General features: G+C 36.9%; 1 protein-coding gene across 6 annotated transcripts in view; it reads left to right on the forward strand.

The window, feature by feature from the left end:
• Positions 1–16,509, forward strand: part of LOC125265746 (phospholipid-transporting ATPase ABCA1) — a 222,834-nt gene that overhangs the window by 100,101 nt on the left and 106,224 nt on the right. For 5 of the 6 annotated variants that reach the window (XM_048186162.1, XM_048186164.1, XM_048186165.1 and 2 more), the window contains 3 exons: positions 10,289–10,511; positions 12,528–12,749; positions 15,776–15,980. In XM_048186162.1, the coding sequence (XP_048042119.1) occupies positions 10,289–10,511; positions 12,528–12,749; positions 15,776–15,980 (650 nt within the window). Of the gene's footprint in view, positions 1–6,072; positions 6,296–10,288; positions 10,512–12,527; positions 12,750–15,775; positions 15,981–16,509 lie in introns of all 6 variants that reach the window. The other variant, XM_048186163.1, reaches the window with a different exon arrangement.

A 16,509-nucleotide genomic window follows, 5' to 3' on the forward strand; every position in this document is an offset into this window, starting at 1 on the left:
TACAGTGGTTCAACCTTAATGTTATGAAGTGACGGGAATACTTTTTGTGAACCAAAAAACAAACAAAATAACGACTTTATTCAACAATATCTAGTGATGGGCGATTTCAAAACACTGCTTCATGAAGCTTCGAAGCTTTACAAATCTTTTGTTTTGAATCAGTGTTGCGGAGCGCGTATCAGACTGCCAAAGTCACGCCCCCCAGGGGTGAACCATTGAAATCTCGAAACACTTATGACATAACAAAGCCTCGTTTACTGAAATCACGTGACTTTGGCAATCTGATACGCGCTCCGTGAAGAAGAGTTCAGATGGCTCTCTTTTATTGTTTTCTTATTCATAAGTGTTTAGGCGAACCCTTCACGAATGCTCGCACAGTGCTTTATTTACTGTTGGTTTCTAGGTTACCAATACCACGTAATGATGCTGAAAATTCAGCTTTTCAGCACAGGAATAAATTACATTTGAAAATAGAATTCAGATAAAATAGAATTCAAATAGAAAACAGTTATTTTAAATTATATTAATATTTCACTGTTTTTACTGTATTGTACTTTTGTACTATTTGAGCATAAGGCATTTTCAAAAACATCTTGCCGATCCCGAACTTCTGAAACAGTAGTGTATGTCCTATTTTTTTTTTTTTTTTTTTTTACATTTGTATTGCTTCTAATTGTTTATGCATGTAACATAATGTGCTTTTGTTTTAGGCTTTGTGTGTGTGTTCTAAGGTCTTTAAATCTCTGTAATCCTGACGCACTGTTCAGCCTCCCGGCAGAATCAGTCAGACCAGCGTCATTTAGTTCCACTTGAAAACTCCCAAAACTCCAATTCTATTCATGCATTAGAGGGACAGAGAATGGAGAGAATGCTAATTTGCTTTTCAGTGTGTGTGTCTATGTTGAGCCATTTTTCACCACACCAAAAGCCTAAATCTAAATTTTAAATATAAGGGGCAAAAGAGTTTCATGTGTCAGTAAGTATTCCAGAAGATTCTGGCCTGACTGGATAAAAACAGCTTATCGACTACAGCCATAAATTCATACAATTTTCTTTTATAAGAAATGTGCCATGCTCTTTAAGTGAATCTCTGTGTCTAAAGGATTTTTATTATCAACCCTTAACTGATCCAATAGCAGCCTTCAAACTTAATGTGAAAAATAGTAAAAATTTAAGATAACATTTTTGTAAACTATTTAAAATTAATAAGGAGCAATAAATAAATACTGATACAAAAAACAAATTATTATTGAAATACTAAAACAAAATAAACTAAAACTAAATACTAAAATGTAATTAAAACTATATAGACATACTACTGTATATAAACTAAGAAAATAACATTTCTAAATTTGGATATATATTATACAGCGCACTCACATAAAATTAGTATGTATAAATAAGTAACAATTAAAAACTCTATTTAAAACTAGGCAATAAATAAATACTGATACATAAAACATAAGATTATGATTGATTTTATTTGACATGCAAAACACAGAGGAATCCACGCAGAGGTGTGTGGTTTAGATTGGGTTTGTGTTCAAGATCTGCAAGTCATTTATTCACATAATGTTCACTCTCTTGAAATTAAAAGCCAACATGTTTCTATAGAATTTAAGAATTAAAACATGAGCTTATTGATGCAATTCAAACAATCTGCTGTTTTATTGTGACCATTACCCCTGGTTGGAGACTTCTGTTAACATTTAGTTTATACATGGATTTACATTTCGGCAACACAAAAATTATTTAGTAGTAAGTTGTAACTTAGTGCCAGTTTATGTTGGAACTAGGGTAAGTTGCTAGTGCAAATAATTATGCAATTAAAGTTATGTTCAGTGTTAAATTGTCTGCATATAGTTACCATATTTTTATTTATATTCCATCAATGAATCGGATGCTTAAAAAAAGACGCAATGTTTGAACAATGTTCACTTGGTGCAAATCATTCTTAAAGGTGCCCTAGAATCAAAAATTGAATTTACCTTGGCATAATTGAATAACAAGTTCAGTACATGGAAATGACATACAGTGAGTCTCAAACACCATTGTTTCCTCCTTCTTGTGTAAATCTCATTTGTTTAAAAGACCTCCGAAGAACAGGCGAATCTCAACATAACACCGACTGTTACGTAACAATTGGGATCATTAATATGTATGACCCCAGTATTTGCATATGCCAGCTCATGTTCAAGGCATTACACAAGGGCAGCCAGTATTAACATCTGGATGTGCACAGCTGAATCATCAGACTAGGTAAGCAAGCAAGAACAATAGCAGAAAATGGCAGATGGAGCGATAATAACTGACATGATCCATGATTACATGATATTTTTAGATTGTCTTTATAACTGTTTCGTTAGCATGTTGCTAATGTACTGTTAAATGTGTTTAAAGTTACCATCGTTTCTTACTGTATTCACGGAGACAAGAGAGCCGTCGCTATTTTCATTTTTAAACACTTGCAGTCTGTATAATGCATAAACACAACTTCATTCTTTATAAATCTCTCCAACAGTGTGTAATGTTAGCTTTAGCCACGAAGCACAGCCTCAAACTCATTCAGAATCAAATGTAAACATCCAAATAAATACTATACTCACATGATCAGATGCATGCATGCAGTATGCATGACGAACATCTTGTTAATATCGATTTGAGGGTTATATTAGCTATGTGAACTTTGTAAATGCACTGTATTATAGTTGAGAGCTCGGGGGTGGGGGCAGGGAGCGCGCGATTTAAAGGGGCCGCAGCCTGAATTGGTGCATAGTTAATGATGCCCCAAAATAGGCAGTTAAAAAAATTAATTTAAAAAAATCTATGGGGTATTTTGAGCTGAAACTTCACAGACACATTCAGGGGACACCTTAGACTTATATTGTAAAAACTGGTTCAAGGGCACCTTTAATGTTTCTGCTGCTGTGTGAACGTAACCGAAGAGAGTTGAGTGAGATGTAATGTTGAATTAATGCATTTTAAAGAGTTTGTTATCGTTGTCCCCCGACTGTTTCTGGTGTCAGCTCTAATTGTATTGTGGCGTCTCTCCCCGACTATATTTATGAAAGGTAAGCAGAACTGATATGAGAAATCTATAGCTTGTCATATTTTGAGAGCACATGATATATTTGAGCTGTTGGCTAATTGAGCACAGACAGCACTTTGTTTCCAGAACCTTCTGCTCCGATATTGACATGACATTTTACTGGCCTTATGAGAGTACTTTAATACAGGCTTACTGTATTATCAAACCGGCACCGAATGATGATGAATCCTACTGACGCTGAGCTCCGTGTGTGGTGTAAAGATCATGCAGCACAGCGTGATTCATTCAGAACAATATCAGCAGCACCTTAACTAGCAGAGGTTTACAGTACCAATCTTGTTAGTTGACCCCAGGGTTATTATTGTTAACTAATGATAAAAGCATAAAATCATTACTTGAAATAAAATAAACTTTAACTGAAACTTGTTTAATTTCAGCCAGTTGCCAAGGTAACATTTCTCACTTTCGTTTAGTTTAAGTAGGCCTACTAAAATAACTAAAAGCTAAACAAACTAAAACTTATTATACAGACATATACAATATACACAACACCCTTAGCAACCACTCTTAGCAACGTAAACTGAATGTTCTCAATTGATATTGTTCATTGAAGCTTACTGTATTATGTAAAAGAATATTGTGAGAAAAAGATTGAGTGAGCGAGTTTAATACCTGCATTCAGATTTAGCATTTTCCTTCAGGTAAGTCCTATGTTCATAATAAAACATCTGTTTAAATGTCCAATGTATTATCCTGTCCTTTTAACAGTTAAGGTGTTTTCTCGTGACTGACAGTGCTAGTCAAAGCATTTATCAGTTGCGCCTTGTTCCGTGTTCACAACAATTCAGTCTTTTCAATGTAAAAGTCTTCGCTACTGACTGACACACTCATAAAGACAGTCTTTGCTGTCATCTCATGGCGTAATAATGTAACTTCTGTTGCTGTTAATGGTCATCACGCCGTGACTTATTCACGATACAGCACAGCCTCTTGTATCTTATTGCTTACTTATAATGCATTATAACATATTTTTAATGCCTTGTAATAACATTTTAATGCATCTGATGATTGCAATAATATGTATCCACAGTTATAATACATTATAATGCTTATCTATTTATTGTTGCACCTTTAGAAAGCATAACCCCTTATTTACACTGCACACGTCTGCGGCGCGTTACGGCTGCGACACGGCTACCGGGGCTGATCCGCGGCCACTGTAATCAATGCTTGTGTTTACACCAGCCGCGCCGCGCCTATTTTTGACGGACACCGCGTCCAAGACGCGCAGCTCAAATACAAAATAAAGTCAAAATAATCACCCTGTGTAAACTCCCGCTCATATTTCACATCACTGAGGCCAGAAACTGAAGACAAGAGATTCGAAGTTGAAAAACTTGAAAATGTTTTGTTCTTATCATCCATAACTGGACTTTTAAGTGTATTAACTTCGTTTGCAGGCTACAGTAAAATAAAGCATGGCATAGCAATAAGCACAATTAAACCGGACAAAATATAACCATTTAGCCATTAAAAACACCAAAAAATCAAGGAAAAAAAAATAGATAGGCAAATGTCGTGGTCTCGCGAATCCAGCCGCTTCGCCTCTGAAATGCTTCTGGTGTGAGCTGACACCGCGTAGAGGATGGAACAAAACCTTGCCGGAGCCATAACGCGCCGCAGACGCGCACAGTGTAAACAAGGCTTAACGCATTAAAACATGACAAAAAACAATTTCAGATATAACAAGCAGTCTGCAAATATTATAATGCATGTTACTGTAACTTTGCTTACATCTATTTATGAAAGCTATAATGCATTATACATAAAGGCTTTAAATAAAGTGTTACCAAAAAACTAATAAAATGACAAATTTATAAAGTTGGAATGTATATTATATCCAGCTTTATCCACATACATACAATATACTCATGTAAATTGATATGTTATATATATAGCAAATCTCAGCTGCCTGACTTATATTTTTGTTTCAAAATGTAACTATATTATCACATAAAATTGGATATATACGTATGTCCAACTTTATTCTCTCATACATACAGTATCCTTGTATCCTCATGATTTTCAGAAAACAGAAAATATGAAAGTACAATCTAATTTATCCCTGGTTTCACAGACAAGGCATAAGCCTAGTCCCAGGCTAAAATGCATCATTGAGTTTTTTTGACTGAAAGCAACTTGCACTGACATGCCTTAAAATATGTCAGTGACATTGTTTTGTCTTAAAATACATACCATTTTTTTTCTCTCTTTCTCTAAGGCACATTTATAAAAGCTACTTAAATGGCCTAATTGAACTAAGGCCTAATCCTGGGTAAATGTAAACCCTGTATGTGAAGCCGGGCCTTAAAATATTAACATAATCTATAATAGTATATCAGTGATACTAAAATAACCCTAGTTTTGTCATGACAGCTCTCGGAGTGTATTGGCCTGGTAATGGGTATGACAGTGTTGATATGTTTGGTCTTGGTGGAATAGATCTGCTACGCTGCTGCTGCTGCTGCTGCTGTTATTGCTGCTGTTTCTGTTGGTTATTGCTACTGCCAATACAGTACATTTAAAACAGGCTGCTGCGAACAAGTAAGACATGCTGCTGCTGTACAATATAGCGTTCATAAATTACCTGTCATAGATCTATACAGGTGGAGCTGGGCGAGGTGGAGGGTTTCTGAAAGCAAGCTGCAAATGCTAGACCAAGTATTTGAAGGTTGAGCACAAGAGCTCAGTGGCTACTGATACAGTAGGAATCAATCAGCTGTGCCCAATAGAGAATTATGTGATTGCAAGCAGGTTGAGTTAAGGACCTATCAGCTTGCGCCATCTAGAGTTTCATGACATAACTTTGTATTTCACCCACAAATGTAAATTCTTTCATTTATTCAGTTACTCAATCCAAACCCAGATGTTTTCTTCTTCTTCCTTCTTTTTTCTGTAAAAATATGTGAGTGAATGATGCTGATTTTTGGATGTTCTGAGATCAGCTCTGGTCATTCCTGCAGCTTTGTTTCGTCCATTGGCACCATGTTGCCCATGTTCCTGGTGCTAGCGTTCATCAACACTGCCTCCCTGACCATCAAAGGCCTGGTTCTGGAGAAGGAGCGCCGTCTGAAGGAGGTTCTGCGGGTTGTCGGGGTTCGAAACGCTTCAATGTGGTTCTGCTGGTTTATAGAGAACATGGTTCTGCTGACCATTCCCTGTGCTTTGATCTCTTTGATGGTGAAGGTTAGTGTCGCCGAAACACTGAAAAATCAGAAACAGAAATGTGACCGAATAAACAGAAAAAAGAGTAGGATGCAAACTTATCACTTTTGGTGAAAACTGGCATTTGCAGGGTTCAGCATGGAGTCACAGGAAATGAAATGAGAGCTTAGCCCTTAATTTGGAAAGCTCATGATCTGGTGTTTTCAGTATCTCAGAGCATCTTGTTTCAAAATAAATGCTTTCCGCACAAACTCCATCTCTGTATGTAATGTAAGCGTGTGTATTTGATATTAATGTGTATTTTGTATATTAAATATTTTGTCAATAAAAGAGAAGATTTAGAGGGATAGTTCACCCAAAAATTTAAATTATCCCATGATTCCGCCTGAAGCTTGTTATTTGAATTTATAATCGTTATTATAATATTTTTCTTTCAAAAACGTATCGCTTCACTTCAGAAGGCCTTTATTAACCCACTGGAGTCGTATGGATTACTTTTTTTATGGATGGATGCATTATTTTTGGCTTCAAAACGTGCCCCCCCCCATTCACAACCATTATAAACCTTGGAGGACTAAGGACATTTTTAAATCTCTGATTGTGTTCGTCTGAAAGAAGATAGTCATATACACCTACGATGGCTTGATTTTTGGGTGAACTATCCCTTTAAGGTCTTCCTGCATTTTAATGTTTTAAAGCAAAGTAATTGAGAGACGTAAATATTAGTATTGTAATTTTACTTTTTTTTTTTTCTTCGGTAAAATAAACATTATTTTACAGTGCAGTACTATTATTAATAAATAATATAATAATACATTTAATTTTTAATATTTCAATAGAATAAAAATGTTTAAATAATAATAATTGTGTAGTCTTATTGAATGGGTAAAAATCCTTTATTCATTTAATTGTATTATTTAATAATAATAATTTAAATAATTTTTATTGTATTGTTTTATTAAATGGGTAATATTTCTTTATGCAATTTTAATAAAATAAAAATATAACAATAATAATAAAAAATAATAATAATTAAATCCACTATTTAAAAGCAACTCCGCTGACCCTCTAGGAAATTTGTGTCTTTTTCGTACTGATAAGTTTGCATCCCTGAAAAAGAAATCAAACCGAATAATCAAACTAATCAGAAATCGGGCATAATAATCAAAACCAAAATCAGACTGAAAGATTAGACAAAACAGACATCACTTAACATGACCACAAAGCATTTTGAGAACACAAAAAAATCACATTCTCATTAAAAGCAAACATGAAATCAAAATGTATCAGTAATTTATATCCTGTAAACTGTCAGTTCACAGGAAAGAGTGTGAACTGTACAGTGGCCTAACCATACAAATTTGTTTATTGACAGATTAGTTCATTCTGATCTTTAAATTCAACGGATTTGATATGTTTTGTAACTCTTTGTTTGCACCCCTTTTTAATTCAAACCAAGCTGAGCTACAATAGATTTAAAGTCATTAAGAAAAATAGTTAGAAAAGCTCAAATGTAATGCTAAAAGGCACAATGATCTGTTTAATATAGAAGAAAGGAAGGTGCTTGTATTGAGAGGTTGCACATTCATAAAGTCAAAGTGCTTTGTGGTTTTGATGCTTGTGATCACAGTGGAAATAATTACAGGGAAATGATTATTCCAAAATTGAAGCAAATCAAGCAGAAACTGGTTGAACTTTGATTCCTCTAAATTGGTTTATTATGCTAATTTGTTATGCACAGTATCAAATTGTTGATGATTTAGAGCCGACCTCCTACGTATCGCTCTCCGCCTCCCTCCATCGACTTTTTACAGAGGAGTTGTTTTTTGTTTTGGTTTTTTGCTGTTTTCAGAGCATTTTGTGTTCTTCTGCAGTGAGATAAAGTGTATGTTCTCTGCTTTGAGGATTAGCCTGTTTCACACTCCTAAGTTTTTTTGCTTTCACATTGGCTGTCACAGGGTAAAAGCAACATCACACTCAAACAACAGCACTTTTGCTATGTGGAAAAACTAGCATCATTCACACAGCTTCACAGCTGCCACAGGCGATTTTAGTCTCATGCTAAACTTAACTGCTCCATCATGTTGTTCTCTTTGTCAATTCATTTATTTCATTCTTTGTGTCAGTACAATTCGCTCTGCATTTTCACACTCAAAGTGAGAACTACATTGTGTAGTGATGGGAAAATCATCTTTTGTTAGCTCACTTCCCTCACAGACCTGTACTTTTGGAGAATGAGAAGCAATCCTGATCTGATTCAGTCCATGCTGTTGAAGAATACATGGTCAAAGTAAAGGTAGTTACAATTTACATATAAATGTTTGGGGCAGTTGTGGCCTAATGGTTAGAGAGTCAGACTTGTAACCCGAAGATTGCGGGTTGGAGTCTCAGTACCGGCAGAAAATGTATGTCGGAGGAGTGAATGCACTCTCTTCCACTTTCATTACCCACATCTGAGGTGCCCTTGAGCAAGGCACCTAACCCCCAATCGCTGGATGCACCCATTGCTCCAGGTGTGTGTTCATGGTGTGTGTGTGTGTGTGTGCGTTCAATACTCACTGCTGTGTGTGTGCACATGGATGGGTGAAATGCAGAGCACAAATTCTGAGTACGGGACACCATACTTGCCTTCACGTCACTTTCACCTTTACTAATGTAACAGACATAGCATATTTAATGTATGTCAGCAAATACTACATCAGGAGTGCAAAACTCAGCTCCTGGAGGGCCACAGTCCTGCAGAGTTTAGCTTCAATCCTAATTAAACGCACCTGATCCAGTTAATCAAGTCCTTCAGGCTTATTTGAAAACTGCAAATATGTGTGTTGGCTAAAAAAAAAATTATTTTATATATATAACTAACTAAACTGAATTTTGAAATCAAACTACAAAACAAAATAAAAATAAAACTAGTGAGATTTCGAAAACCCTGTTGGGGGCCCCAAATTCTAGCAGCCATATTGAAAGATGTATACGAAATAAAATTGGTAAGATGGCTTGTGCTTGATATTTATTAGGCAGTTAAAATTATGCCCTGCATATGAGTCCATCGAATAACACTATTTTAAGATTGCATTTGTAATAGTTGGGAATCAAGTGCCCATAGAAGGGTTATTATCTGATATGTCTTTGATATGAAAACTCTGTTAAAATTGAGAAAGGTCGGCACCGATAGCCTAGTGGTTAGTCAGCCGACATATGGCGCAAATTACCTGGGTTTGATTCCCGTCTCGAGGTCCTTTGCAGATTCTGCCCTATGCTTTCCTGTCTGCTCTCTATACTGTCCTTCCTTAATAAAGGCACAAAAAGTCCATAAATATAACTTAAAAAAAAAAAAAAAAAAATTGAGAAAGGACAGATTCTTCCACTATTGAGATACAGTGACTATGAAAGTTCAGGAAAGTTCTTGTGCCTCTTTGTGTTTGCACCATGAGGTGCCACTCACTCACTGACAGCAGACTTCTGGAGGGAGGTAATATGGTGTTGACATGTCTACTTGGCAAGTCAAGATCTGTACACCTGCTGTCTGGTTGTCAGACTGAAACAAGAAATAGCAGTGGTAAGAAAATCCATGTGAAAGGATGATTGTTTCTAGCATTGTTGTGCAAATCGAGAAGAGAAGCAGGCCAAGGACCGAACCCTGAGGTACGCCAGTGATTGGCTGATGCGACTGAGACTCTCTTTCTTTCCAAAATACCCTGAAGGATCTAGCAGTGAAGTAGATCTCAAGCCAGCGGGGTGAAGTTCCTGTGATGCCCAGTGGACAAAACTACCTAGTGATTTAGACTGCAGACAGATCTAGTCAAATGAGGACAGATGATCTGCGGGCAGCTCTTGCCAGCCACAGGGCTTGAGTGACAGATAGCACATTCTCTGTGGTGTCCATGTTAAATGCTTTAGAGAAAACATGATGTTTTGGGAAGTTGTTTTTGTGTGTGTGTGTGTGTAACTGTTATGTATATGTAAATCTTTTATTGAGTCAGTTTTCTTGCTTGTTTGTATGTGCATGTGTAGGTTCTTGCGATCTTTGGCGCGCTCCTTGCCTCTATATATGACATTAGCGTGGATCTTCTCAGTTGCGTTGATAGTCAAGGGTGTGGTTCAGGAGAAGGAGGCGCGTCTGAAGGAGACTGTGAGGATGATGGGATTGAAGAGCTCCATCTACTGGCTGAGCTGGGCCATCAGCAGCACATTGCCCCTTGCTGTCAGCGCTGCGCTCCTCACTGTCATTCTCAAGGTGATTAATGCTGATTAACTGCCATTTACAAACACTGCGGTACACTGGATCCAAGATCTGATCTGAAAGTTACTGGATCAGTGAGCTTCCTCGGCTTTGCTCTAGTAGTGGTTCATAATGAGTTTTGTTTATAAATGTTTGTATTTAGGTTGATTCAGTGATACTAAGTAATATATGACTTGAATAAAACCAGTTAATTTAGATGTTACCTTTTTTCAGTGTAAGCAAATTAACTGTCAGTTCATAGCAATTATAAACATTTTATTTGACACCAGGGATATATGTTTGGCAGCAAGTAGCTTTTGTGCACTCTAAAAACAAATGTTTTAGCTCAATAAAAATAATTAACTTAAAGGTGCCCTAGAATCAAAAATTTAATTTATCTTGGCATAGTTGAATAACAAGAGTTCAGTACATTGAAATGACATACAGTGAGTCTCAAACACCATTGTTTCCTCCTTCTTGTGTAAATCTCATTTGTTTAAAAGACCTCCGAAGAACAGGCAAATCTCAACATAACACCGACTGTTACATAACAGTCGGGATCATTAATATGTATGACCCCAATGTTTGCATATGCCAGCCCATGTTCAAGGCATTACACAAGGGCAGCCAGTATTAACGTCTGGATGTGCACAGCTGAATTATCAGACTAGATAAGCAAGCAAGAACAATAGCGATAAATGGCAGATGGAGCGATAATAACTGACATGATCCATGATTACATGATATTTTTAGTGATATTTGTTTCGTTAGCATGTTGCTAATGTACTGTTCAATGTGGTTAAAGTTACCATCGTTTCTTACTGTATTCACGGAGACAAGAGAGCCGTCGCTATTTTCATTTTTAAACACTTGCAGTCTGTATAATGCATAAACACAACTTCATTCTTTATAAATCTCTCCAACAGTGTGTAATGTTAGCTTTAGCCACAGAGCACAGCCTCAAACTCATTCAGAATCAAATGTAAACATTCAAATAAATACTATACTCACATGATCCGACGCATGCATGCAGTATACATGATGAACATGTTGTAAAGATCCATTTGAGGGTTATATTAGTGTGAGGGAGCGCGCGATTTAAAGGGGCCGCAGCCTGAATCGGTGCATAGTTAATGATGCCCCAAAATAGGCAGTTAAAAAAAATAATAAAAAAAAATCTATGGGGTATTTTGAGCTGAAACTTCACAGACACATTCAGGGGACACCTTAGACTTATATTACATCTTGTGAAAACTGGTTCTAGGGCACCTTTAATAGTTTGCTATTACTCAATATTTTTGAGTATATTATGTTCAACCAACAAACTATATTGAGTTGAATTAACTTAATGTGTAGCAAAAGCACTAACAGGCCTTTCCCTTTACTAAAAACACTTAAAATATATATTATTCTTCCACCAATCTATAATTTTCCATTATGTGCTACCAAAAGCCAAGTATTTACTAGTTCTCTAGTACTCTGAAGTACATCCATACAGAGAACCACTGCTCTTGAGTGTAAAAGCTGGTTTAGGATCAGATGGTGCAGTGTTTGTGAATGGGCGGTTTTGCGGTGGGCAGCGTGACTCTGTGTGGGACCAGCAGGTTTGAGCACATGGCAGATGAGCTTCTGTTGTCCCTTTGCTGTATATCCGAACACAGACATGATTTGTTTACCTCAACCCACCAGAGCCATGACGCTTACCGCTTATTTAATCACAGATCTGCCATTTAATCAGCTCTGCCTCTCTATCGCTGCTCTTGACAGATGTAATCCCTTCTTTTAGATGAGTGGGTTTTCAATGTGTGTTGTTCTGCTTTGTAATTATCAGGTTGTATTATTGACGCATCCATGGAAACTCAAACACAGCATTCATTAACGGCTCCGAAAAGCTTTCTTGCTGTTATGGCTGAATGTCGTTGCTCTGTAGACAAATCCTTCATTTGTCTCAACAACTGTTTGACGAGATAACTACAAGAATGTGACTCCATCATTGTTCTTTTCTCTTCTATCTCTCTTTCTTTCTTTCAGTATGGGAAGATTCTGCGATACAGTGACCCCTCTGTGATTTTTGTATTCCTCCTGGTCTTCTGCGTGGCAACTGTCATGCAGTGCTTTTTCATCAGTGTGTTTTTCTCTCGGGCGAATCTGGCAGCTGCCTGTGGGGGCCTCATCTACTTCCTGCTCTACCTGCCTCATGTGCTTTGCTACGCCTGGAGGGATGTCCTGGGCTTTGGTGCCAAGATCGCCACGGTGAGACATTCAACACCCCTCCACTCCAGCCTGGAGAATTCATGTCTTAATACATCAAATCATCAAATGCTGAATATAGATCCACACTAGAGTCCAGACGTGTCAAAAAAGTAGTGTACTTTTGTTGTAGTATACTTCAAATTTTAAAAGTATATTTTAAAATAACTATACTTGCAGATAATATAATATCAATTAAATAAAAGGTCACTTAAGTGCACTTGATGAGAGTACATTTTTATGACTGCTTATTAATACACTCAAGTGCAATTTTAAAAAGTGCAAGTACAAGAACAATGTCAAGTTTTAAAGAAAATGCCTTTTAAATCTTGTTTTAGTAATATTTTGTCTTGCTTTAAGGAAGTATACTTGTTTTGATGTGTTGACTAACATACTAAAGCATGTGTACTTTATTATAATTTTAACTGCAGTGTGTTACTCAATATTACATTTAAATGGACTAATTAGCAACTTCATCATTGCAAATGTTTTGTTGAATATATATTTTAGAAGTACACTTTAACCATATTTCAAATACAATAGAATCATTAAATTACATATAAAGATAAAGGGTTAGTTCACCAAAAAAAAAAAGAAAAAAAAAAGAAGGTCTGTGTAATTACCACTTCGATGCTTCAAAAAGTTCAAAACATAGAGTGTAAAAAAATATGGACGTAGTGTCCGTGACGTCACCCGTAGATTTCTGAAGAGCACGTCACTCCCGGATAACAGAAAATGGGTAAAGAGGCAGGATGTGATTGGAACTGAGGTGCCCGGTTGCTAAAACCACACCCGCCTAGCGCAATGTGATGTTAGCAGGCTATAGAAGCTACAGTATCTATCTATCTTAGACACTATCTAAAATATTAATAAAGATAACAAGTTATATCATTTGAAAGTACTAAAGGTTTACTGACAATCTACGGTGTCTTTATATAAATGCTCCAGTAATTAAATATTGTAATTTGTGTCGGGTGTGCAAATGACAACATGCAAAATCAAAACAGGACTCCATACCTTTATAATGAAATAGCGATCGTGAGATGAATCCAGTCCATCACACTTGGGTAAAATGTCCATGAGCATCCATTGAAAAACAAACAACAGCACTTTTTGTCCACAAAAGCGTTAAATCCATGAAATATTGATACATTGTCCATTGTTTGCATCACATTTCTTCTGGATGATCTGCTTTCCATCATCGTTCTTCAAGAAATTATACAATCTGAGCAGCGTTTATGTTGTGAAACTGTATATGATCTTATACAATAGACTCACGAACAAATGAGGCCATGTCCAAAGTATATTTTTTCAAAATAGTGCAGCAAGTTCAGTTATAATATCCAAGCAGTGCTGTAAGAGTTTGTGGTGTCTTGAGAGGCATATTCTCCAGCCATTGTCATAGTAAATCTGGCGGACAAAACTTTTAGCCAATGCCAAGACGACCCAACAATGTGTGTTCTGTTTATCTTCTGCATGTGTGCACATGTACACAGACGCACATCTGTCTCTACCATTAATCACACAGCAAGCTATATTATTTGATAATTGTATGAAATAATCCCAAAAAAAGCACGTGACAGAGATGTCAAATTCAGCAGCTGGAATTAGCTGACGGCTCACAAACAGCAGTGGCAATCTACCTGTCACTCAAGTGACCACACCCTTAATTATGCAGAACTTTAAGACTTAATATAATTTAAACGGATGAGTTATAAAAAAATCACACCCCTCAGAGTTGTCATGAAGGGCAAAATTAGCTGTATAGACCAAAACCACAATTTGTACCATGCTGTAAACGCTTTTTTTTTTTTTTTTTTTTTTTTTCTGCTGTAAAGTTGGGCATTTTAACATGGGACTCAATGCGATTCTGCTCTCTTTTGGAGCCTGTCCCTTGCGGATGATGAATTGCAGTTTAAGTCACTCCCTTATTGGCTTCAAGAGAAACTGGGGGAGGTTGCTGCTTGGTTCAAAAAGTCAAAGTGGTAGTTGCATAGCTGTCAATGGAGGGACAGAAATCTCTCATATTTCATAAAAAATATCTTCATTTGTGTTCCGAAGATCTTAAGAGTTTGGAACTACGTGAGGGTGACAAAATTTTCTTTTTTTGGGTAAACTAACCCTTTAAATGTTAGATAGGGTAGTTAAAAAAAACACTAAAGTTTAGCTAAGTACATTCAATCTAAATTTAAACTGTAATACATTTTCATTTAATTGCATTTGACATGAAATTCAGTGTCTGAAAACATTACATTGTTCACATATAAGTATATTCTTTTAAAGTATATTATTTCCATGATTAGTACTTTTTTAAAGTATGTCAAAGTGTGCTTCTTTTTCACAAGAACAGGCTGGAGGAGAGGATGAGACGAGAGTTATAAACACGATGAGAGGAAACAAAAGAATGAGAAACAATGTGTTATTTAAACTGTACATTCATTTAATTCACACAGAGTGAATGAAGCGCTCAAGTCCTCTTAAGGTACAAATCCACAGAAGCAGATTCAGATCTCTGGAAAAGCTCATCCTGGAGCTCCATTCATCTCCAGTGAGGATGTGCATTAGTGAGAGAGTGATAGCAGTGACCCCACACCTGAAGAGAAGAGCAATGAAGGAGCACTTTTGCCCTTTGAGAAAGAGAAAGACTAACTAAATGACTTACAGCTGCACTTCCGTCATTGTGACCAATCAGAGTGACCTTTATCTCACGCGAAGATATTCGCTCTATTCAGCAGTGTGTGGATGTCTTCCTCTTACCAGAGAGAAGACTGCGTGTGTGCGTGCATGTGTGTGTGTCTTGGCATTCAGGCGCCTCTGTCTAGGCTAGATGAATGAGCCTGCAGACCCATTAATGTGAGCAGTACTGTTTACTTTGAAATTGTGGATCGTGGCAATGCTACTGTTTTGATGTCATATTCATACCCGAGTAAAAATGCACATGGGAGGGACACATTTCGATTGACATTAAAGGCATGGGGCAGGCTGGAGGGTGCAGGCAGTTTCTGATCCATCCATCTCCATCCCAATAGAGCCTGCTATCGTGTGTTGCATTTGGATACGGCTGTGAGAATTTCGCCCTTTATGAAGAGCAAGGCATCGGGATTCAGTGGAGCAACATCCGGCTCAGTCCGCAGGAGAACGACCGCTACTCCTTCATTGTTTCCATCTTCATGATGCTGTTCGACGCTCTCATTTACTGGATACTGACCTGGTACATTGAGAACGTCTTTCCAGGTACAGCATAGATACACTACATTTAAATTACATGTTTTCATAGTTGTTTTGTTTTGTTTTTGTGAAAATCATAATATGCTATCATTTGCAAGTTTAGGGTAAGTAATATTTAAAAGAAACGTGCATTAAATTGATCAAAAGTGACAAAGACATTTATAATGTACCAGAAGATTTTTCTTTTAAACTTTTTATTCATCGAAGTATATCACAAGATGGTCCTCACTGCAGAACATGGGATCCAGGGGTGGGGATCTAGATCCAACTCCTCCCACTTTTCATATACCTAAACCTACCCATCTCCACCCCCTGGATCTGGATCTGGATCCAGCTCCTCCCACTTTACATATCACTTAACCTACCCATCTCTGCCCCCTGGATCTTGTGTGTCCTCCCACTTTACATATACCCTAACCTACCCGTCTTCGCCCCCCTGGAGGATGAGGGCTATCTTACATATCTTAACCTACCCATCTCTGCTATGTCACTGTTTCCACAAAAAAATATAAAGTGTTTTAAACTGTTTTCAACA

This window comes from Megalobrama amblycephala, linkage group LG3, assembly GCF_018812025.1.
Source record: "Megalobrama amblycephala isolate DHTTF-2021 linkage group LG3, ASM1881202v1, whole genome shotgun sequence".
Classification (NCBI taxonomy): Eukaryota; Metazoa; Chordata; class Actinopteri; order Cypriniformes; family Xenocyprididae; genus Megalobrama; species Megalobrama amblycephala.